The sequence below is a fragment of the Mytilus galloprovincialis genome, chromosome 4 (assembly GCF_965363235.1).
Source record: "Mytilus galloprovincialis chromosome 4, xbMytGall1.hap1.1, whole genome shotgun sequence".
Classification (NCBI taxonomy): Eukaryota; Metazoa; Mollusca; class Bivalvia; order Mytilida; family Mytilidae; genus Mytilus; species Mytilus galloprovincialis.
Genome location: NC_134841.1, coordinates 34,945,296 through 34,971,492, shown reverse-complemented (window position 1 = coordinate 34,971,492; position 26,197 = coordinate 34,945,296). Strand labels below are relative to the sequence as shown.

Genomic DNA, 26,197 nt, shown 5'->3' with positions numbered 1-26,197 from the left:
AATGAATACTTACCTTCAAAATTAGTGCATCCATGTAGGTCTATTTTGAGACATGGTTGTTTGTTGTAGTTTACAATGTTGATTCTAAACTTTGAAACAGCAACACCAGTTAATGATATTGTTGAACTGCCAACATGGTCATTTAGTCCTGTTTTGACTTCCTATAAAAAATCCACCATATATTAAGCTTAATAAATAAACAAGAATGAGTTATATGATTGTCCATGAGAGAACTTTTTGCAAGAGACCAAATAATGTGGATTAGCATCTCATTGTACAGCTTTCTGACAATTATGATGAAAATACATTAAGCTAAAATAGGCTCTAATATTTAAAATGTAAAACAACCCCAAAAATATTGCTTGATTGATTGGTGTTTGCTTTACGCCACCGGAGCCCAAAAAGGCTATATCACAGCATGAGCATATTCCAATATTTTCATACCATAAAATGAAAGGTATCATGTATGCTAACAAAATCTGACTATCTGACAACATCTCATAATAACCACTGAATTACAAGCTCCTGAAATGAGGAGGCAGACACAAATCAATCTAATTAAAATTAAATCCTTTAATTGCTCCTGTTCTGATATGTCGCATCTTGATGCATGACTTATCAGAACGGGAGCAATTACAGGATTTAATTTTAATTAGATTGATACAGAATGTTGTGAAGTTAAAATTGAGAATGGAAATGGGGAATGTGCCAAAGAGACAACAACCCGACCATAGAACAAACAACAGCAGAAGGTCACCAACAGGTCTTCAATGCAGCAAGAAACTCCCACACCCGAAGACGTCCTTCAGCTGGCCACCAAACAAATATATATACTAGTTCAGAGATAATGAATGCAATACTAAACTCCAAATTGTTCACAAGAAACTAAAATTAAAAATAATACAAGACTAACAAAGGCAAGAGGCAAGCTCATATATCCCCCTAACCTGGAACAATAGACAACAAACCAAAACATTGTACCAAAACCAAAATGGTGGCCATCCTTTCCAACTTTATCATCATTACAAAGGACAAAATATATAATCTTTCACCAAATGCCTTTATAGGCACCTAGCCCACCATGTGAGAGCAAAATTAATACCAGCTAGACAGTCTTTTATTAAAGGATGTACACCTCTGAGGAGCCAAAAATTTCTAGAATTAAACTTTTTTTCTTTACCAATTTTTTGGGTTTATAAGATTAAAAAATAATTGGTGAAGAAAAAATCATATGGTGGTGCACTTCTTTTTTTGCTATGGCCCTTTGAAAATACCCAATTTTAATGATTTTCCAATTTTTCATCAAGTTTTAACTATTTTTGAGCTATTATCATGAAAACACAATGATACTTTTTTTCATACTTTCAATAAAGATGAATAAATATAACTAAAAAAACTATAGGTAGGTGTTAATTATATAAGAAAGTTTTATTATATTTTGTTGCTTTTAGTGTCAAATTTACCATAATGGCAATTTTGTACAAATGCATATTATTTCAACGTTTTCGTTATAAATGATTGAAAAAATACATATCTAAGAAAGTATTCAAAATAACTGTTCAATGGAATTAAAAATGAAAACATGATTATGGTATATTGAAGCCTCAATGACAAAGCTGAACTAAATCTAAATATTTTGGGCAAAGGAATTGTTCAGACTTAGTATGATACGGTTCATTCAGTTACAGTTTAAATCACTTATTGTTTACAGGTGTCTATTGTCCATTTAAATCAATACTACTCACAACATTGATTATATGAGAGGAGCTTCTCAAACATTTTCCCAACTTAGTTTATTTTGGCACCTTCTGCAGGAATGAAAAAAAATAAAAAGCAAAATTCAGAAAAGTTTATAATTTTCTGAACCATAAAATGCATTCAAAATTTATTTATCTAGGTTCAGCCATGCCTTAAAACTTTCAAAGGTGCACAGGTTTGTCTGCACTCAGAGTCAAATTTGTGGTGTAAATACGGCCATTTTAGCCAAAAGGTTATAACACATCGCTTGAATTTTAGTGATATATGTATGAAAAATTTTTTTAAAATACCCCTATACATGGATTATATATAAAACAGTATTTAAAAAAAAATTTCATACATGTATCACTTACATATATCAATACTCAAATGTAGCCAGAAAGCCAATTTGAGGCTCTGCTTCCTAAGAAGAAATATACGCTTCTGCCCAAAAAATTGCAAAAAGACGCATATATATCATTAGTATGATCAACTATAGAATATGAGGCCATTAAATATGGGACCCATATACTCAACATGATATAAATCAATTGGAAAGAATTCAATGCAGAGCAGCCAGATTCATTACAGGTGACTACAAGTCTAGAGAAGAGGGGGTCGGTCACCAAAGTTAGAACTAGACAACCTACAATCAAATTTCTGTATAAAGTGGTTGAGGATTTGGTCCCAGCTATTAATCCTGACGATTTTCTTGTTGAAAGTAAACCTAAGAGGAAAATCAAACCTAAAACATTTGACAATTTTGTAAGTGCCAATATAGTGACAAATTCAGTGAAGAACAATATCAAGGCACTAGAAACTATTCGTAGCAACACCGATCCATATAAGAACTTTTTCTTTGTCAAGAGCATACTACACTGGAACCAACTGGAAGACAGTATGCGCAGATACAGTTGAGAGCTTCAAGGCTGCTCTTCAACACCGCCAATACTCCCGTAGATTAAAAGCCAGAGTTGGTATCTTCAACGTACAAATACAGATACAGATACAGATACAGATACACATACACATACAGATACATCTATAATACTAAAATTACGAGGTCCAATTTGTCAGCCGTCATCACGTAAAAACGACGAATCAAAGAATTCAACTTTATATACAACTAATATAGTACAAAGGTGTAGATTGAAAATTACACCACTCCAGGCCCTTTTGTTTTCCACGTAATTAATATTGCCAATAATTAGGAAGTTCCGGGTAGAGTCCAATACCGATACCAATAGTATAATCACCTGTTACCTATTACCTTATCTGTACGTTCCGCATCTGACAGGCGCACCACCAAACGGTGTATTCAGGATTAATATGCTATATACACGGGTCCTAATCACAGGGTTGACACTACTAAATTGTCAAATTGTTACCTATTGTAGTATTTTAATCCGTAAGACTTTCTAAGATAACAATACGAATACTAAAAATCTGGACTAAAAATAAGTTTCAATTTGTTAGCGGGCATGACGTAAAACAGTGAATCAAAGAATTCAACTTTATTTATAACTAATATAGGACAATGCTGTTAATTAAAAAAATACTCCATTCCAGGACCTTTTGTATTCCAAATAATTAATATTACCAATAATTGATAAGTTCCAGTTGGACGGGTTCAAACAGAAAGATTTGAAAGCAGAGAAAATTGTGTATCTTATAATCGGCATGACTTTATCAGATGACAGTACTAATACTAAGATAAGGCTTGCGCATAGTTATATACTTTAATTCAGTCACGGACCCGCGATATCACGGGTGTGTTCTAGTATATCACTAAAATTCAAGCGCCGTGGTTATAATGAACCCAAAACTTATTTTAAACGGAGACATATAATACAATATATTACCAATTACAAATTATGTGTTAATGTTAGTGATTGAATAACAACACAGGGGTGTCAGTATATATTCAGGAAACTGCTTGGGTATATACGATGTTTTTAACCCAAACTGGGACCTGAAAAATGTCATCATAACACTGGTTACTATGTGACATAGTCAAAAGCTACATGTATACAGAACACTAAGGAATGTCAGAGGCTCACAGAGGGAAAATAATGACGTTCATCAGTCAATAATACATTTTTAATACAAAATCACGCAATTTATACTTTTAATACTTAAATTTAATGATAAAAGTGTTATTACATATGTATAAATTATTACATACACAATAAAATTATGTTCACAGCAAATTAGAAAATCCTTCACGTATGCTGAACATATTAGGTTGGGTTTTTCAATATATATGTGTTGTAAAAAACAAAGCCACACACACATACAAACACAAAATATATGATATCTAAAAACTTTATTGAAACTATTTTTTAACGGGAAAAAATTGTAAAGATAAAAAAAGGTGCATTTAAATGAATTACTCAAAATGTTAAAGAAACAATAAACATTTAATGAATAAACATGCTGCATTGTGAAGTCAGGGGTAATCTGTAATATATGTGTAATTCAGGTCTCAGACAGTGTATATACTGTGACATCCCCCCTTAGAGTTTATATCCCCTGAGCTGAACTGTCTGATATCTGAATAACATATAATGTCTGTTTTCAACTACCAATGAGAATGTGTTCCCGTCCCCCTGTCCCAGAGGCGGATTAAGAGTGGTATCGAGGGGGACCGGGTACCACTTTTTCTGGGAAATATTTGGTTGATTACATAGATAATCACTGAAGCATGACCGGAGCAGGCCTCTCTTAGGCAGTCAGTGCACAGGCGCTTGGGTCTATGATACAGATTTTTTTTTTTTTTTTTTTTTTTTTTTATTAAAATATTCAATTTTCTATATATATATTTATAATACATATATATCACTTCTGTGCATGTCTCACCTAGTGTAGAGTGATTAAAACGACCCAGAGAAAATACCAATTTTACTTTTTCTCTGGGTCGTTTAAATCACTCGAAACTAGGTGAGACATGCACAGAAGTGATATATATGTATTATAAATATAGAAAATTGAATATTTTAATCCCCAAAAAAAAAAAAAAAAAATCTGTATCATAGACACAGGCACTTGTTTGTTTATATGGATAGTCGACCTTCCTTTGGATAGAAACAAGTGCCTGTGATCATAGACCCAAGCGCCTGTGAGTCAGTGGGCCCCCACTTATGAAAATGTCTGGATCCGCCACTGAGTCCCGGCCTTATCCATAGTATTTTCACATGACTAATCTATTATTGTTTTCAGTAGGGTCCATATGCTTCAATGAATCATAAGTATTTAAAAAAGTGATATTTTTTCATCGACTTTCAAACCAACGGCACAGGGGATATCCGAGATAGGGGAAAGCAATCCGATGTTTGTTGTTAAATAATATTATCCTTGTTAACGTATATATCGAAGCACCTGGGACTATAAACTTTACTTATAGTGTTGAGACCAGCTTTAGACTTTAAAGAGTAGTATAGGTCGTGTATACATGTACATATTTCCTTGAGTGGACCTATGGAGAACCTGTGTATATAGTGTATATATGTTTCGCTGCTGGATAACTCGGACTAAAACAAAATCGGACTATAATAAAAAAACTATAGTCCGAGTTTGTTATAGTCCGATTTTGTTATAGGCCGAGATATCATGGATTCATATGTTTAAAGTGCTACAACACTGAATTATTGGTGTTCCTTAGTGGAAGTATAATACATACAGAAGAAGAAGAATAAACATTATCTATTGGGCTTATCACTTAATTGGTCTGTCATTTCAATTTGATACAATACGGTTACCTCAACCTTTTCATAGTTCATACACAGTAAGTTAACATATTGGTAGCATCGCATCTCATTTACCAAAAAGTAAGATACTCACAACCCGCAAAAAAAAATACACTTTACAATACCATTTCCAGGACAACACAAAGCAGTAATGCACCCAGTGTTACTTATCATTGCTTATACTGAGCCTGTAAGTGGCGGATCCAGATATTATATCATAAGTAGAGGCCCACTGACTGCCTAAGAGGGGGCCCGCTCCGGTCATGCTACAGTGCTTCCCTATGTGATCAACAAAAAAATCCCAGAAAAAGGCGGGGGCCGGGGGGGGGGGGGGGGAAGGGGGGGTTGCTGACTAACCTTTAGTGTATAACTGTGCCGACAGCACTTGCCAAATCATACCCTGTTCTAACCAGTCAACATTTTGAAAAACATACCCTGTTCTAAACAGACATGTTGACTAAAACATATACCTTGTTCTACACACGTTCAGAAAATGTATACCCTGTTCTAGACGTTTTTAGGGAACTACCATTTGATTTTTATGGGGAAGCTAGGATGAAAAATTTTGTCCTGCATTTTTTTTTAGTTGTAATCTCTGTCCTGCCTTTTTATTTTTCACTCTATTCGGTCCTGCCTTTTTTTTTTATTAGTTTATCCTGACTTTTTTTACCTAAATTGTCATCCTGCCTTGTTTTTTTGCAAAGTGTCTCATCCTGCCTTTTTTTTTTACTCAAAACTCCTGTCCTGCCTATTTTTTTCAATTTTCATCCTAGCCCCCCCCCCCCCCCCCCCCCCCCCATAAAAATCAAATGGTAGCTCCCTTATACTACAAATTGACCAAGGATTAAGACAGGAAAAGGCAAAACAAAAGATCTCTGGTCAACTCTTTCTGCTCCTAAACCGTTAAATAAATGGTCCTGTTCTAGACAAATACTTTGTTTAAAAAAAGACCCTGTTGTCACCAGCAGGGCATGAAAACGCGACCCTGTTCTAACTAGCAGGACATGAAAAGGGGACCCTGTTTTAACCAACAGGGCATGAAAAGGGACCCTGTTTTGCGGCACACTCAAACCACTAAAAATATAGGAAGTAGCACCCGGGGTCAGGGTCCCCTGCCCCCTCCCTAAATCACCTCTGCTCGCGTACAGGGAGAGAGGTGGCAGGAGGATCATGTAACCGTTGTCTTATCGGATATTTAACCTCAAGGTCAATTCTTGGTCCATTTCTTTAGTCAATGTCTTCATAAATGGCATTTCATTGTGTACATAATAGCACCAGAGACATATAATACAAGCTGTTAGGAATACAAGTCATACAACTGCTGATATATTGTATACAATTGAACTCACCGCTGCTTTAGTAGGATCACTCCCGTAGTTTTGTAGAGTCTGACTCTGTGTTCCAACGAACTGGATATTGAAGTTTGTTACATGACCTTGCATAGAATTGGCTGGTTTTCCAATTACCACTTCTCTGATCCCTACATATGTTCCGAAATCAAATTCGATCCAGTTGTTCTGACCTTGTTGTCCACACCATTCACCATTGTTGACAGCTTATAAATGACCAGAGATATACAATTATGTTTAGAGGAAAGGACCTTTTTAATATTTGACAATCCTTTTATTTTAAGCATATTGTATTCTACTTGAACAGACGGCTTGTAATTTATAATAAGACAACTGATAAACAGCGTTTTTAAAATCGAAATATTATCACTGAGGCTCAGTCTCAAATTTAAAGAGAACAAGTTTAATCTATTTGAGTTTGCTGTTCCAATATAACGTAAATTATTAAAATCTCCAGTTTTCTAGAGTTTTCAAGGTTCTCCTATTCTATTTGATATATTTACTTTATGTTTAAAAATAAAAAGGGGTCTGACACTGCAGCTGAGATTTAAGTAATCTTACCTTGAGAATTTGAAGTTAATGTTGTTTTTGCTGTTAACGGCGACTTACATACTGCAAATTATATAAAAGAAAGACAATCATAATACTTCTGTAAAGGACGCATGTTTTTCTATATAACTAACACTAATTACTTAATTACTTTCACTGAAAACTTATTGAAGACAATTCAAAATTAAGACGGTGATGATAATGTTTATCTAGCTTGCAGAATACTATCGTGACTTCAAACATTTTTCTCTCTTCTTTTATGATCCTCAAGTAAACTTGCCTTGGATTTATAGCCAGTACTGCTTTCTTTTATTCCAAAAAAAAACATCAAATCCGACTAAGCCGGTTAATTGTTATCTCTGGTTTTATTAGGTAATACTTATTTCTGTCGTAGAAAGCTCAACATCATGAGGGATAAGGCGGAGGCGTCAACAAACTTCTTTTAATGTTTCAGATTGAAGAAGACCAGTATTCATTATACTTTGTGACTAGATGCCTTATTTTAAGAAGTTTCCATCTGTCATATGTTTATGAAACATTTTATGATGTACATGTTAGTCAGACAATTAACATCTGGTCATGACCTCATTTTCATGGTTCATTGGTCAATCTTAAGTTTTCCTGGTTAAGTTTGTTTCTTAGATACTATATACAATTGTTCAACTATATTCAAAGTATGTAATGATCGTAAGATGTACATGTCTGTCTGGTAGGGTTCATCTGACCTTGACCTCATTTTCAAAGTTTATTGATCAATGTGAAGTTTTCTTAGTTAAGTTTGTGAAGTGCAATAGGTCAACTATATTTAAAGCATATTTAGTGTATCGAATAATTGTAAGGTGTGCATGTACTTCCAGTTTGGTCTATTTTACCTTGAATGACCTCATTTTCTTTGATCATGTTAAGTTTATGTGATACCAGTGGTTGTAGTAAAGCTTTATTTAGGACTATCAACATAAATTCAATGATCAGTAAAGAAGGCGAGACATTTCAGCATTTGCACTTTTGTTATTAAATATAGAATTTACTTTTTATTATTGAGTAAATAAATCAAGCTAGAAATTATATAAGAATAAGTTCGAAGAGAATAAATAATCTATACTGATATAAATCGCGCTTATACAGTTACAAGAACAAACGAAAACTATATGCAAAGCTAGTTGTGTTGAATTATTGTGCCATATGTTATTTATTGTCTTGAAGGACTTTAAAAAGTATGGAGAAGACTTGCTATTAGTCTTTTTGGCTTCACATTTTGTTAACTGACAATACTATAATGAGTAAAAATCCTCCTAGTCTTAGTCAATGTTATTGAGTCCCGAATAAAAATAAGAAGATTTGATATGATGGTTAATAAGACAACTAACCATCCAACTGAAGTATGCTTTACCAGGTCTGTCACATGCATGTAATGGTTTCGTTAAGCTTTAGTTTATTTGCATGTGATCAACCTTAATAAAAACTAGTACTACAAATGCAAATTAGTTAACACTTGTATGGGTAGAAAGTCAACACGATGATAAGTTCGTCACCTTCACGAGGACACGTAAGGATAAAAAGATTAACATACATGTAGTTGTCAGGGATCTTTGTTTCAAGTCAAACCTATTAATAATTTCAATATGATAAATGATCTTCCGACGATTTTTGTCTCTTCATCGGAGGAATTTGCATATCATAAGAAAATTTATAGACTAACGGCAGATTCGGTGGTTGGTATGACCCGACAATTGTTCGTTCAAAGTTCACATTTAGGATTTTGTATATTTCTTTAATCTATGCTTTTTATTATTATTCCGAGTCCTCATTGCGTTTTAATAATTTATTAGTTTATTGTATTTTACGCTATTCAAAAGTTACTTGTATTTTACACTTAGCTATAATCCTTTCATTCAGATTAATTATCAAAGATTTATATCTGTCTTTAAGATAAAAGGTTCTGTAACAAAGAATATAGATAATTTGACACTAAGTGATAACTGCCGAAAGCCATTCTTGACAAACTTATACGAAGCATGTTTGTAATCCGTAATCCCCGCTTTCGGCAAAACGCGAATTAATATTATTTAATAAAAAGATATTTGATTGGTTCATTTTCCGTATGTCAATCAGTCTTTTGAATTTGTATTTTATATTTGTTTGTATGTTGTTATGCAGTTATGTTTTAATATTTGAAATATATGGATGTGAAATAAATATGTAAACTTTCCAGTACTTTGGATTTTATCTTAACTACCGCTAGTTTCCCCCAGAAACTAATTATTATGACGGAGGTGACCAACAACCCGGTCATATGTGGTGGATTAATACCCGTGATCTCAGAAGTGTACCTCAAACGCCAAGCGAGTGACAAAATGTATTTTTAATATTACCAATATTTCGTTATAAGTGCTATTGACAAAATTTTTGCGAGGAAATGAAACGACGAAAGAAGAGAAAAAATGTGTTTTCCGTTTCCATTGGACATATTCCTATCACAACTATGATGAACTTTTAATATAAATATAGATCTGTACAACTGATTTCAAAATGGATCCTACTAAATTATTAGCTAAATTCAAAGGTGACTTTACCGAAAACCCAAGTCGTTGGTGGAAATTATTTGAGAACTTCGTTTCGTTATATTACGATGAATCTAAATTTTGTAATGCATTTCCACTATTTCTAGAAGAAAACGCACAAATATGGTTTAATGGATTACCGGAAGATTTAACAAACACTCGTGAAAATTTAAAATGCGAATTTCTGAAGAAGTATCAAATTTCATACGGACAGAACTTTTAAAAACTTTCGGACTTTATAGATTTAAAACAACAAGAAACAGAATCTGTTGCAGAATTTATTAACCGAGTTAACGCTTTGTCTGAAGACCAAGATGTGGGACAACAATTCAAATTGACGAAACTGCAGTATAGATGTAAACCAGAACTTGTTAGACTTATGTCCCTCGGTAAATGGCCGGAAACAGTCGAAGAGGCAGAAGTGCGCTTGCGGTCAGTGGAAGCAAACTCTCACTATTTAGGAAAATGCGAGAAGAAGGAAGCTGAAGACAAAATTATGTCAGAACTGAAACCTAAAATAGATATGATGTTTCAACAAATTAGTGCCGTTCACAGTAATACAATAAAACAACTTACAACCAGACCAACAATGGTGGAACCACTTCTTAATTCGAATGATGATCGCCAAGTTGAACAACGTACAAGAACGCCAAGACGACAACGCAGACTTAACCCATGCCACAGATGCGGTGAGTGTGACCATATACCATCTCAATGTCGCTTTATTAGAATAAAATGTTATAAATGCAAATCCATAGGCCACAAAGCAAAAATGTGTAGATCAAAACAAAAACATTTTTCGGCGCAACCAACAAAATTTATTTCGGCAACAGGTTTTAATAACACAAAAGCATCAAATTTAATTAAAATTCGGGTTGCAAATCATTTTGGTATGGCTATGGTTGATTCTGGAGCTACTATTAGCGCAATTTCGGCAGATTTTTATTATGCAAATTTGCATAAGAAGGTTACACTTAAAAAGGCATCTCTTCTTGCAACAGGAGCAAGTGGAGCATCTTTAAGAGGAATAGGAACAATTGATGTCCCTATAGAAATAGGTCGTTTAACCATGCAACAAACCTTTCATATTTTTGAAAATTTCGCACATTCAATTATTCTTGGCTTAGATTTCCTAGATCAACAAAAAGCTAGGCTTAATTTTGATGACAAAACCCTTGTTCTACAGTCTGGTATTACTGAAGTTCCCCTTACTAATGGTGATAATAATGACAATAGCATATGCTTTATTTCTTTAGTTAACGATGAAGTAATTCCCAGTAGGTCAGAAGTCATTATCCCCGTTCAAACTGTTGACAAAAGTATAAAATCTAAATTAGGTATTATTGAACCGAACCCAGCCTTGGTTGGTAAACAGAATATTGTAGGTGCCACATGTCTAGTACAAATAAGAAACAATAAAACATTTTTACAAGTTCTTAATCCTACAAATGCCAAAGTACGGTTATCAAAACACACAAATATAGGCAAGTTCAGTGAAATTATAGAGAACTCGATTTCAAGTGAAATCACTGATAACACAATAGAAATAAATTCAATAGATAAGGGTACACAAAATAAATATAATGAAGCAAAGTACATCGAAATAGCTAAAAGTTTAAATTTCAATTTTTCTGACTCTGATTTAACAACAGAACAAAAACAAAAACTAATGGTAATGTTAGGTACAAATAGGGACGTTTTTGCTATGAATTTATCCGAACTTGGTTGTACAGATCTCCATCCCCATCGTATTGAAACAGGCGACGCGCAACCTGTAAGACAAAGGTTCTACAGGCAATCACCAGCCGTTAAAGGAGAAGCCAGCAAACATGTAGAAGAGATGTTAAAATACGATATCATAGAACCGTCACAAAGTGAATGGGCGAGTCCCATTTGTTTAGTCCAAAAGAAGAGTCCAAAGTCAGCATCGTCAACTCCCAACACGCCACAGTATAGGTTTTGCGTTGATTTTCGTCTCCTGAATACTTTGACGACTAAAAAAGTGCACCCGATTGTTCAAATGGACGATATTGTTGATATGTTAGGCGAGGCGAAGGCGAAATTCTATAGTACCGTCGATATGTTCAATGGATTCCATCAAATAAAATTAGATCCAGAAACTAAACATAAAACCGCATTCACATGTCACGAAGGAGTCTTCGAATTCAACCGACTACCATTCGGCCTCTCTAACAGTCCGCACACTTTTCAGCTTGTAATGTCCGAAGCCCTCCGCGGAATTAACTGGAAAAATGCACTAGTCTACATGGATGATGTACTCGTTTTTTCAAGAACATTTGAAGAGCATCTGCAACACCTTACGATTCTATTTCAAAAGCTACGGGAAACCAATCTAAAACTTAAACCAACAAAATGTACTTTCGCTGCAAAAGAAGTAAAGTTTTTAGGCCACGTTTTATCAAAAGATGGAATTGCTGTTGACACAACCAAGACAGATGCAGTAAAAACGTTTCCAGTTCCCCAAAATACAACAGATGTCCGAGCATTTTTGGGACTGGCAAATTACTACAGGAAGTTCGTTAAAGGTTTTTCTGAAATTGCTAACCCGTTACACAGACAGCTTGTGAAAGGAGCTAAATTTATTTGGGACAAGAGCTGCCAACAGTCATTCGAAGAGATAAAGAAACTTTTAATCTCATCTCCAATACTCGCGTTTCCAGACTTTTCAAAAGATTTTATACTCTACACGGACGCTTCACAGATCGCTATTGGTTACATTCTTGGACAAAAAGATCATAAAGGCAGAGAACAAGTCATTGCTTATGGTGGACGATCATTACGAGGAGCTGAAAAGAACTATTGTATCAGGGATCTTGAATATTTAGCGTTGGTTGAAGGAGTTAAACAATATCATGTTTATTTGGCTAGCCGAAAATTCAGAATATATACAGATCATGAAGCACTTATACACATCCAGAAGCTCACGAAGGAGAAAATCACAGGCCGACTTGCAAGATGGGCTATGTTTCTACAAAGCTACGATTATGAAATAATTTACAAAAAGGGAACGGCTAATGGTAACGCTGATGCATTAAGTAGAAGACCATATGACAACGAGATAGCTACTATTAAAACAGCTACAGTCGAGTCGTCAACACAGACAGAAGCCTCTTTCATCGAGTTAGACCCGTATGCGTCCATTTGTGAAATAACCACAAGTCCAAAAGAAAAAGTAGTAAATGATCAACGGACAGATGAAAATTTCAAAGATGTCATTAAATATATATTGGATAAAGAACTACCTGACAAGACCAGACAAGCTAGACAAACGGTTATTGAATCACAAGATTATATCATAGACGATGATGTATTATTTCATTTATACTACCCGAAAGGAAAAGGTCACAGAGCGGATAGGATAGTTAAACGATTGGCAGTACCATTAACCCTAAGAGACGATATCCTAAAGTCATACCATGACAGCTTACTCGGTGGACACAATGGCATTGAACGTACTTACCATACAATTCGATATAAATACTATTGGCCTGGTATGTACAATGACATTCAACAGTACGTACAGACGTGTATGCAGTGTCAAAAAGCTAAACCTGACGCCCATAAGCGCCCGACACCACTGCAACCACTTCCTGTGCTGGACGTATTTAGAAGAGTACACATGGACATCTTAGGACCATTTAGAAAAAGTTCCGGCGACTACACACACGTTCTACTAATAGTCGATTCATTCACAAAATTTATGGAAATACTTCCTATGAAACATACAGGCGCGAAAGATGTAGCTGACCTATTTTATAACCAGTGGATATGCCGTTATTCAGCGCCTGATGCGATCCTGACAGACAAAGGACAAAACTTCATGTCGAATATATTGAAGGAGGTTTGCAATATCTTCGAAATCCAAAAGATAAATACTAGTAGTTACAGACCCCAAACAAACAGTACATGCGAACGGAATAACAAGACAATAGCTGAAAAACTTCGCACATGCATTAACGTCAACCAATTAAATTGGCCAGACAAATTACCAAGTATTGCTCATGCTATGAACACGTCAGTATGCACTGAATCGACACAGTACACTCCGTATTTCCTCGTATTTGGAAGAGAATGCAGAACGCCTATTGACACAGTTTTAACAGAACCCTCCAAAGTCGGACCAGTCGCTAAGCAGTATATAGACAAGTTACATGAACACTTAGTTTTAGCTAGAGCAATAGCGCGGGAAAATGCACTCGAAGCACAAAAGAAGTACAAAGCACAGCACGATAAAAGAGCAAGAGAAATTTCTTACAACATTCGTGATAAAGTATGGCTAGATACTAAAAAAACGGAAGTTGGGTTATCCCGAAAACTGTGTAATAAATGGCAAGGCCCGTATTACATAACAGAAGTTAAGGGTAAAAGCACGTATAGACTCCGGCGCTGTTCTGACGATGTACCAATTAAAGGACTTATCAACGTCAACAGACTAAAGAAGTTTTACGACCCACAAGACAGGCCTACAAACAATGTAGATGTTCCAACTGACGACGAAATGTCAGACGATGATGACAATGAAGAGGAAATTGCTGAGAATGACGATGAAATTGTTCAATCGGATACACAGCCAGACTCAAATGACCCTTCACAAACCGATACCCAGGTACAACGGCACACAAATGATGACCGAAAGAACGATGATTCAGATCTGTATCTAGTAGAACGGATAGTAAAAGCAAAACGTATAAACAATAAAATGCATTATTACATAAAATGGTTAGGTTTCGGTAGCACAAGCAATTCATGGGAACCGGAAGAAAATATTCCTCCAGAATTAAGACACGAATTTAAAGTTCGTATGGATCAGACTAAACGTATAAAAGCACGTAAAACAAAGAGATAAAAATGACCCCCCCCCCTTTTTCCACCTTATTCTTCTGTAGAATTATACATTACAATTACACATCATTTTTCAAGTTAAATAGCAAAACTTACATACAATGTACAAGCTCGCTGTTTTTTACATCGCAATTTGATAGATAGTAACATAATCAAGTACTTCATATACAAAAAAAATAAAGTCATATTTTTTTTTACCTCAAACGGGAATGTTACTAATATAACAACATTTAAATTTATATTGGGTTGTCATAGTATGTTTGTCGTAAATTTGGACCTAGTGTTTTTTTTCACAAGTTAATGGTCGTATAATCAGACAAACATCAGTGACAATTCATACATCAAGTAACTGCAATTTTTACAAAAATTGGTGTTATTTTCATGTTCTAACAATGGTATAACGGGTACTTTCGTACCCAACTTTTGGCATTTCTTTCGACCCCTTTCGATCATGACTTGGATTCGTCACCCAATTCGTGTTCAAAGGAGTTTCAATATAGGAGTGACGATCCTATACTGAAACGATCAAACCTTGAAAAATACTTTTAACTGCTTTTGCATTTAAAGAAACCATTGTTAAACTTTTATTTTAATTCAAAAAAATGCATTTTTTTCAAACAACACCACGACACAAGTTCATTCGCATATACTAGAGTATTAAAAGGAACTTCTTTATTCAGACAATAGAGTGTCTTAAAATTTCCATCAGAACCTGTTTAGTTTTAAAACACACAGCATGTTTACAATTAGAAAGATTTTTACACTTGAGTTTTATACTTATTTCGTTCTTATGTTCTATTTTCTAATATTCTCAATTTGAAGTTCAACAGTTTGACCCCCCCCCTTTCCCCCTTTATTTCTTACCAGCATTTTGTATCTGTAGCCAAGTTGTCATAAGATTTTAGATGAGTATGTTGAGATTTTATTTACTTGCAAATTTATATTTTTAACTTTACAATCAGTATTGCGATATTCTATACAATGCCTTTTCAAGTATCGAAATGATCTACACTTTGCGATTTTGTTTGAAAAAGATATCAGGTATAAGCGACATTTTGATAAATGGTTACATTCACATAGATGTATTGACTGTATTAGTACAAAAATTTGTACATAAATATTCGTATAGTGCTACAGAAATAGTTCGGACAAATGTTCCTGAAACTTAAAATATGTAGAAACAAAGTTCAAATTGAAGAGAATCTCCGTGATATTCTTAGTGTTTATTTCAGGCCGAAATAGAGTTGGTGATGAAAACAGATTTATTTGACAGAACAATGACTTTATGCAATGACAATGCTTATATATATATATATATTTACTGATTTATTTTATATTCCCATATAGATTAAAGTATCGAATTTCTGTGAGACAGACACAGTGCATGTTCATATGTTATTTGCATGGTGGCAAATATTACAGACTCTTCGTTTTATACATATTGATTCGTGATTTATTCGTGTTGGTATTTAGACACACTTAGATTTAATTACAGGTCCTTTCAGCATATTTTGAGAGAGAAAATTTTAGACGACAAATGTTCGTAATAGCGCGCTTGTAAATAATGTAAATAAAATTTGCTCTTTTTTATTTTTCCACTATGCATTTTGAAATAGTATTCGTTCATAATTTACACATGCTGATACGGGAGTATCAGATATGGACCGACGGGGTAATATGACCCGACAATTGTTCGTTCAAAGTTCACATTTAGGATTTTGTATATTTCTTTAATCTATGCTTTTTATTATTATTCCGAGTCCTCATTGCGTTTTAATAATTTATTAGTTTATTGTATTTTACGCTATTCAAAAGTTACTTGTATTTTACACTTAGCTATAATCCTTTCATTCAGATTAATTATCAAAGATTTATATCTGTCTTTAAGATAAAAGGTTCTGTAACAAAGAATATAGATAATTTGACACTAAGTGATAACTGCCGAAAGCCATTCTTGACAAACTTATACGAAGCATGTTTGTAATCCGTAATCCCCGCTTTCGGCAAAACGCGAATTAATATTATTTAATAAAAAGATATTTGATTGGTTCATTTTCCGTATGTCAATCAGTCTTTTGAATTTGTATTTTATATTTGTTTGTATGTTGTTATGCAGTTATGTTTTAATATTTGAAATATATGGATGTGAAATAAATATGTAAACTTTCCAGTACTTTGGATTTTATCTTAACTACCGCTAGTTTCCCCCAGAAACTAATTATTATGACGGAGGTGACCAACAACCCGGTCATATGGGTCTCGGACTTGGAATTTCACCATGCTAATATGTGTACATAAAGTAAAATTAAATTAGAAGATTAACCCAGACTAATCAAAATTTCACCTTTAGTGAAATAATCTAGGCGTGAGTGAGGCATATTAAGCTTTTACAAAAAAAATGAAGATAAATTAAATTCTAACTGGCTCGGCAAATATTGACAATTGTTTGTTTATTCATATCAGCGCCGTTTTAAACCATTCTACTCTTTCTTTCAAATTATGTACTGAGGTAATAACAATTTTAAATTCCGAAGATTAGAATATATTGAGCTCCTGTCACCAAGACTTGCTTTGAGATTTTAGATTCATTTAAAGGGGCGTTGTCATGAAACATCGTTTAATAGATAAAATTTTGATATGATTTATATCTATATAAATGCAGAAGTACACATAAATAAATCTGACTATAAACAAATAGAAACATAAAGGTTCCTGGGCAGAGTTATATAAGCCTGCTCTTTAACTTTGTATTTGATCTGGCTTTCTAAATGTTTTGATTCAAGCGTCATCGGTGAGTCTTATGCATACGAAACGCGCGTCTGGTATACACAACCATAAGCCTAGTATCTTTTAATAGTTTGTATCAAGACATCACACAGAAATACCACATGAGTAAAATCCCAACTTTGTTGTTTCCTAAGATTAACCACAGATTTAGGAAACCACTACAAAGCCTTGATGTGTCGCATAATGTCAATGCATTCTGTTAAGCATTTTATGGCAGAAGATACTAGTCTAGTATTCATTGTGCAGAGTAAGTGAGGTTGGGCAAACTTCGCTTAGAGTTTATTTCACTCCAAGCAGGATCACTCATAAATAGTCTTCTGATCTTTACTAAAATTCACAATATATGATTAAAACTCTGATCCATATTAACTCGTGTGCTCGTATATGTGAACTCAAATGAGTTTAACGAAATCAGAGAATTATATTTTAATTAGATTGTAACATTCACAGTATGCCAGCTGCTGCAGGTTTGCTTTCTTGGATTTTCACAACAATAAAACATATTCTAAAGATATAACAATATAAACGGATGAATGTTTATATCTAAAAAGTTCGTTTAAAAATATATATACCAAAATGGAAATGAAATTCGCACATGAACCTCAATTTGAACAGTTCTCAAGTCCGTCGTAGGAGTAAGCATAACCCGCACTCGTAGTAAGCCAACGTTTGAAGAGTTACCAGAAAAATGTCTATGTATTATTCATATATGCCCCCCCTTTTGTGATAACTAAATCAGCTTATAATATCATGCGTATTGAGATTAAAGGTCACATTTCCCTCATGTTTATTTCACGGATATGGTTATTATACCCCCGCTTTACAAAAGGGGGGGTATACTGTTTTACCTCTGTCTGTCCGTCCGTCCGTCCATCAGTCCGTCAGTCCGTCAGTCCGTCCATCAGTCCGTCCGTCAGTCAGTCCGTCCCATGAAACTTTCGTCACATTTTTCTCAGGAACTACACATCCACCCTTTCTGTAATTTGGTATCAACATTTATATATGTCAGCCATACCGTGTGATGCGTTTTCAGATTCATCACTTGACAACTTCCTGTTTACCGAACACTTGTCTGATTTTACACATGATAGCCAAGTTGAAAATTTCGTCACATTTTTCTTAGGAACTACAATACAAGGATTTCTGAAATTTGGTTTCAGGATTTATATAAGTCAGCTATACCGTGTGATGCGTTTTCAGATTCATCACTCGACAACTTCCTGTTTACCGAACACTTGTATGATTTTACACATGATAGCCAAGTTGAAAATTTTCGTCACATTTTTCTCAGGAACTACAATACAAGGATTTCTGAAATTTGGTTTCAGGATTTATATAAGTCAGCTATACCGTGTGATGCGTTTTCAGATTCATCACTCGACAACTTCCTGTTTACCGAACACTTGTATGATTTTACACATGATAGCCAAGTTGAAAATTTTCGTCACATTTTTCTCAGGAACTACAATACAAGGATTTCTGAAATTTGGTTTCAGGATTTATATAAGTCAGCTATACCGTGTGATGCGTTTTCAGATTCATCACTCGACAACTTCCTGTTTACCGAACACTTGTATGATTTTACACATGATAGCCAAGTTGAAAATTTTCGTCACATTTTTCTCAGGAACTACAATACAAGGATTTCTGAAATTTGGTTTCAGGATTTATATAAGTCAGCTATACCGTGTGATGCGTTTTCAGATTCATCACTCGACAACTTCCTGTTTACCGAACACTTGTATGATTTTACACATGATAGCCAAGTTGAAAATTTTCGTCACATTTTTCTCAGAAACTACAATACAAGGATTTCTGAAATTTGGTTTCAGGATTTATATAAGTCAGCTATACCGTGTGATGCGTTTTCAGATTCATCACTCGACAACTTCCTGTTTACCGAACACTTGCATATTTTTACACTATTAATATTATCCACTTGCGGCGGGGGTATCATCAGTGAGCAGTAGCTCGCAGTTTCACTTGTTTTATCTATCTTTAAAGTCTTTGAATTGGTAATACCGCGTAAACTCATGAGTTTATCGTTACAGATGAATGATTTTTTAATAATAACTGAGTAAATAATTGGTAATGGCTAGACTCGTCATAAAGCGGCACGAACCCTGCGCAAAAAAAAAACCTTGGCGAAAAGGACAACGACACTAAAGCCCACAAAGTACCGATCTATGGATACTAATAGTTACTGAAAGATAGTTCAAATATAAAAGCTTAAAGATGTGGTAAGATTGCCAGCGAGACAAATATTCACCAGGGTTCAAATGCAGTGGGTGTAAGCAATTATAGGCAACCGTATTACCTTCAACAATGAGAAAAAGCCATACTCAGTATAGTCGGCTATTAATAGATCCAACAATAAAATATGTGAAACAATTCAAACGATAAAAACTAACGAGGCCTTTTATAGCAGATTTTATGGTATGGGATTTGCTCATTGTTTGTCGTACGATGGCCTATAGCTGTTAATGTCTGTGTCATTTGGTCTATCGTGGAGAGTTCTCTCATTGGCAATCATACCCCATCTTCTTTTTATTATAATAACGGTCTAATTTAAACAAAATAATTTACGAAAAGCAATTTACAGACTGGAATTAACAACAACTACGTGTACTGAGCTACAGGCTCCTAACTTGCGTTTTCTTCATATTTCTACAAATATTTAGTTTGTCTTTTTCGAAAAAAAATCACAGAATTTTTAGTAAGTAAATTACATTACAAAACTTTAATATCATTCTTACACACACATACATCTTCAAAGTACTACAATCTGTTGATCCTATATTTTGACATTGCACAAGTTCATGTTTTTCTTTGACGTTTAATGACGTCTACAATTTAAATCCATCGCGATGACCGTGAGGGCATTCCGACGTAAATGCTATCGCCTAGATTTCCGTTACATAACTTTCGTTTTGGGTTTGTAACCGATCTATAAACATGATAAATACGCGGATATTAACGAGTGCAAAATAACATTCCTTAATATCGTTTGTTATACATCTCTTCAATGAACACTGATAAAAAATATATTTGTTTAGAACACAAATTAATAATATGAAAATGTTTTGCTGTTAGATATATATATATATAAGTAAAAACTCATTGATAATATCTATGCACACGTACCGAAAAATTGTGTAAAAGCATGCAGAAGAATATTTCAAGAACGTTTTGTGACAATCCCGGCAAGGACCGGTTTTTTATTTACAGAAGAGTGTCCACCATGCACTTGCACTGCACTATTATTAGAATAGTAGAAAGAATGATATACAAATGGATTAAAATTTTATAAACATGTAACTGTTATATTAATATAATATATAACAACAAACAAGTGTATACTGATGTCTCTGTTTGTATCACTACAATATAATATTTATTACTGTGAGGTTGCATTTCCTGTCATTTATTCGTCATCCACGCACGAACTTGTCTCAGACAAAAAAAAAACATTTCAGTTTCAGGTAAAGAGATGGGATAATTTTCTATGACAAGTGCTTTTGACCATCCGCAAAAACTTGCGGTCATCCGATGTCCAGTACTTCAGTACTTTGATTATTAATTGGTATTGGCTTAGAACTGTCTATAGTTCTGAGTAACTACGAGTTCTCTCAGATCTGTGCTCTGTGCGGTCTTTTTTAATTTTTATTATGGATGTATAAATACTATGCCACGTCCAGTCTATCTGTTTGTAGGATATGTTTCCTGCTTTGTATCTATCTGATGAGTTAAGCCCTTTTCAACTGATTTTCATAGTTTTGTTTACAGGTTGTGCTGTTACATCACTGTCAAATGTTAGGGGAGGGTTGAGCGCTCACAAACATGTTAAACCCTGTTACATTATGTATGCGCCTATCCAAAGTCAGGAGCTTGTAGTGAAGTTGTTGTCTGTCATATTTGTTTTTCATTTATGATTTTGTTATAAATTAGGCCAATAGTTATCTCATTTGATTTGTTTTATATTTTTATGTTGGGGCCTTTTGATAGCCGCGACTTTCCGGTTATGGGTTTTATATTGTATAGGATGAACATATGAAATATCTTTAATATCTCTTTTTCGCCCTAAAGAATATGAATGGGGAAAACGCGAAAACGCAAAAATGGATTAAACCGGCCACCATAGCTGGTTGTTTCCTTTGTGTTCAACCCCACCCATGATCCCTGCTTAAACAAGAACAGCAATATATACATGTATTACTATAAAACAAACACAAAAAGGTGTGACAGATCTTATATGAAAGCATATGGATTGATCAATACATTTATGCGTTATTAATGTACTTTGATATTAATCTTACAAGACCTCCTAGTGAGAATTATTACGCGTAGAACTTAAAATTTGTACAGAATGGATGATACACAATCTTAAATCAACAATTAAAAGGACATATGGTTTTATCAACATAACACCAGAACATTTTTTTTTTTCAAATTGTATCAAATATTGATTAACCGCTCCTTTCGGGTGTTTGATACTACTGCATAACATTGTCGTCGGTTAACGCCCAAATCTATATAGACTGAGATGTTGCAACTGTCTCAGTCAACGTTTTACATGAACTTAAATTGCAACTAACTTGGCAAAGTTTACCTAAGAGTCTTTTGCTTGTTCTATTTATGACATTTTCGACATAAGTACTACCATACGTTTTATATTTTTGTTTTGAGCATATCTGTAGAACCCGTGCCCAGCTGCTTAAGGAAATCATTGTCTAACAAACTACATATACATTGTCGAAAGATATCAAATTTATTGGTATGAGCTTAATTTGGTGTCATGAATATAATTACACAAACTTAAAGCTTGTAAATCCTAATAGAATATATAAAACCAATATGTGCTACTAGTACTAGTATTTTCATTTGGTTTCACTGCCAATATTTAAAGGGGGAGCTTTTCTTATTAAATTCATAAAACTATAACTCTGAGTGCGGTGTCTTTTATTAGATCAGGATTTATATATATATATCATCTGTAAACAAATTCTGCTATTTTTTTTACAGAATTGAGTCTGCAGATTGACCAAGTATTTTATGAAAACTTGTTAAAATGAGAATCTATGGGTGAACACGGATTCTCTGATTTTGCTACATAAAAGACACTATGAAAAAAAAATGACCAACCACGAATAGTTGAGAAATGATTCATTCAAGTATTTTGAGTTAATTATGGAATAAGATATCATATTCCAATTGTCCCAGTTGTCTGAAATAAGTTGGCTTTGTATGCATTTGTTACGATTACATGTATAGAAACACGTATTATTTTTTTTTATATTTTCTTAGGTAATTCCAAAAAATCTTTTCAGTAAGTGATCTTATAAAAATCTTACGAATGTATCTCTCTACAACGTCCAATAATTTTTTATATTTTCAATGACACAAATTCTTTCAAATGATTAAAACTGATACCATTTACTTCTGATTTAATAAAAATACGAATAAACGTTGCCAATATAAAAAAAGAAAGAAGATGTGGTATGATTGCCAATGAAACAACTGTCCACAAGAGACCAAAATGACACAGACATTAACAACTATAGGTCTCCGTACGGCCTTCAACAAGGATTAAAGCCCATACCGCATAGTCAGCTTTAAAAGGCCCCGATAAGACAATGTAAAACAATTCAAACGAGAAAACTAACGGCCTTACTTATATGAAATAATTCGTAAGGGTTCCGCGAAACCCAGTGTCTCGCAGACTCTACAAAAATGAGGAAAAACATGCATCAATAAAAATTTCCCTCTCGATACTGTCTTTTGATTGAAAGTTGAAAGAAGCTTCCAAGTTTGGTAAAAATTCAGGATTGTTTATGAATCTAATAAATGTTTTATAAACTTTAACTGAAGACTGTATGTAATGTTAACTGGAAGAAAAACTCCATTTATAAGTAAAATACGGAAAAAGTGGCATTTTCTTTTGCAAAATTTACTTTTGAATAATATCTTATGATCAGAAACAAGCTTTTGTCCAATTTTGGTAGAAATCCAGGATAGTTTAAGAACATAATAAAAAAATTTAAAACTTAAACCACAGAGTGAATGTTTTGTTTCTGGCAAAAAAACTAAGTCCATTTATAAGTAAAATACGGAAAAGTGGAAATTTATTTTTACAAAATTTTCTTCTTGATTATGATCATAAACAAGCTTCTGTCCAAGTTTGGTACAAATCAAGGATAGTTTATGAAAGTTATTAAAATTTTAAAAACTTTAACCACAGAGTGAATATTTGTGGACGCCGCCGCCGACGACGACGACAACGCCGACGACGGAATGTAGGATCGATTAGTCTCGCTTTTTCAACTAAAGTCGAAGGCTCGACAAAAATGAACGAGAAACAAATATGTGACATAAAACATTTATGTACGTTTCGGCAATAAAGTGTATCGTCAGGTAGTAGGTATTCCTATGGGCACTAACTGTGCCCATGAATCTCAGTTCATGACCAAACTCAGTAAAGACCCATCATTGTTATATTTGGTTGATACATTCAAAAATACCTACCATTATCTGGATGATATTTTTCGTTGAATAATCCAGAGTTCTCTACAACTACATATATATATTTTTCCGAAATTTACCCTAAAGAACTTACTTTAACTAAATCTAACATAAACAGCAGCAGTCCTAGATTTAGACATTTCAATTTCAGACGGGAAACTTCATACGAAAATTTACGACAAAAGAGACGATTTTTCATTTCCTATTTTTAATTTTCCTTTTTTAGACGGCGATGTGCCTTTGGCTCCATCATACGGTGTTTATATATCCCAACTCGTTCGGTTTGCTCGTGTGTGTTCTGGTGTCATATATATATAGATTTTAACGAAGGTAATCAATGCATCACTGGGAAATTGTGGTGTCAGGGATTTCGATACCATAAATTACTTAAAACTTTTACTAAATTCTTTCATAGATACAAAGATTTGATTCATAAATTTGGCTGTACCTGTAGAAAACTTATTAAAAACGGTATTTCACATCCTAAATTTTATGGTGATATTGCGCTTAAAGCGAGGAAATCACTATGTGATCCGTGTAAACTTATCGAACCTTTAAACGAACTTATAAGTAAGGGTTATCGTACCAATATTGTAATTAGATCTCTGAATATAGTTTACATTGGCACTAATATCGATTTTGTCATTAGCAAATTAAAACACAACTAAATTGTGTCTTCTTTTGAGGCGGGATGTATAGAGACACAGACACGTTGATTTTTAATCTCTGTAGAAGTCGCTCCTCGCTTTTCTACTGCCTGTCGATACATCTAATTTTGGCATTGCACAAGTCATGTCTTCTCTGACTGTTCATGACGTTAAAATGCTAAATCCCTGGGATGTGTTTTCATGCGCGTAGCTACGTTTACGTCAAAACGCCCGGGCGTACACTTGAATTTTGAAAATAAAACAAATAATCGACATAGAAATTAGAATAAGAAAAACTGGTCAAAAGAACATCATCCTTGTGCTTCTTTTTTCAATGGATTGTAATTTTGAATAAAAAGGGACTTAATTTACTTTAATAGATTATTTAATATATTTGTTCGAATCTTTTGTAAAAGTCTGAATCTGCTATGAATTCTACGTACTTTTCTTATATTTAAAGCAATTCACTATCTGTTGTTTGTATTATTGTCGAGCCTGTGTTTTGTGTCTCAAAAGCGAGACAAAGCGGCGTCAATATTAAGGTTTCGAATGTGGATAATGTCTTTTGAATGAATCTCCGTGAAATTTTACGAAAGTTGGACAGAAACTGTTTATGATCAAAAGAGTATTCAGAGCAATAATAGTAATGCAATAATATCTTCAATTTTCCCGAATTTTAAGGACAAAATGTACTTCTTTCTGCAATTAATAAGTGGTCGCAGTTTGGGCGAACATTTTGTTATTTCTCAATTACATTAACTACTTGTCGAACCTTCATCGAATTTTATATGCCGAAGAAGCTTTTTCTATGACTAATGTCTAAAGCTAAAACTTTGAAAGCATTTATTTTCATTCATTTTCTGTTCTTTTCTGATAGACAGATAACCGGGCTCTTCTTTAAGCAATTAATTTTTTACATGCTCAATTTACAAACCTTCATAGATTGTCGTGAAATATTCCAGATCAAGAAAAAAATATCAAAAGAAAATTTTAGATTTGTTTTTAAATCCCTTTAAAAGAATGATACATTGATTCACTTTTTTGTGGGAAGAAATCCTAGGTGTTCCAGAACTTTTTTTATATTACACCTCTTAGAAATATTTTTTTTTTCGTGTTCATTAAAAGGTGCTTTTGTCGATTGTCTGCTGACTGACGGCACTCTTTAAACTTATTTAAAAGTAATATTGGTTTGGACGTTTTCTCTTAAACCACTGACCATTAGGCTAGGTTCCAGTTTAACACGCGATGAATAAGTTAACATATTACAAAATTTAACCAAAACAAATAAACCATTTAGATTCAAAAGTATGTTGCTATCAATGATTTTTTTCTGACAGGAATCATTATGGTATCTTATTCTCAATAGCTTTTGGGGCCTTCGTCCCTTTCGAACCCACTTACAGCAGGTGCTTTAACATTAATTAAGCGGTTGGCACCCC

The 26,197-nt window shown here is 33.9% G+C and overlaps 1 protein-coding gene across 1 annotated transcript in view; it reads right to left on the bottom strand.

Moving 5' to 3' along the window:
* Positions 1-26,197, bottom strand: part of LOC143071010 (uncharacterized) — a 71,579-nt gene that overhangs the window by 41,086 nt on the left and 4,296 nt on the right. The window contains exons 3-5 of the mRNA XM_076245100.1: positions 7,394-7,444; positions 6,833-7,038; positions 14-161 (exon numbers count right to left, since the gene is read on the bottom strand). Of these exons, the coding sequence (XP_076101215.1) occupies positions 14-161; positions 6,833-7,038; positions 7,394-7,444 (405 nt within the window). The remainder of the gene's footprint in view (positions 1-13; positions 162-6,832; positions 7,039-7,393; positions 7,445-26,197) is intronic.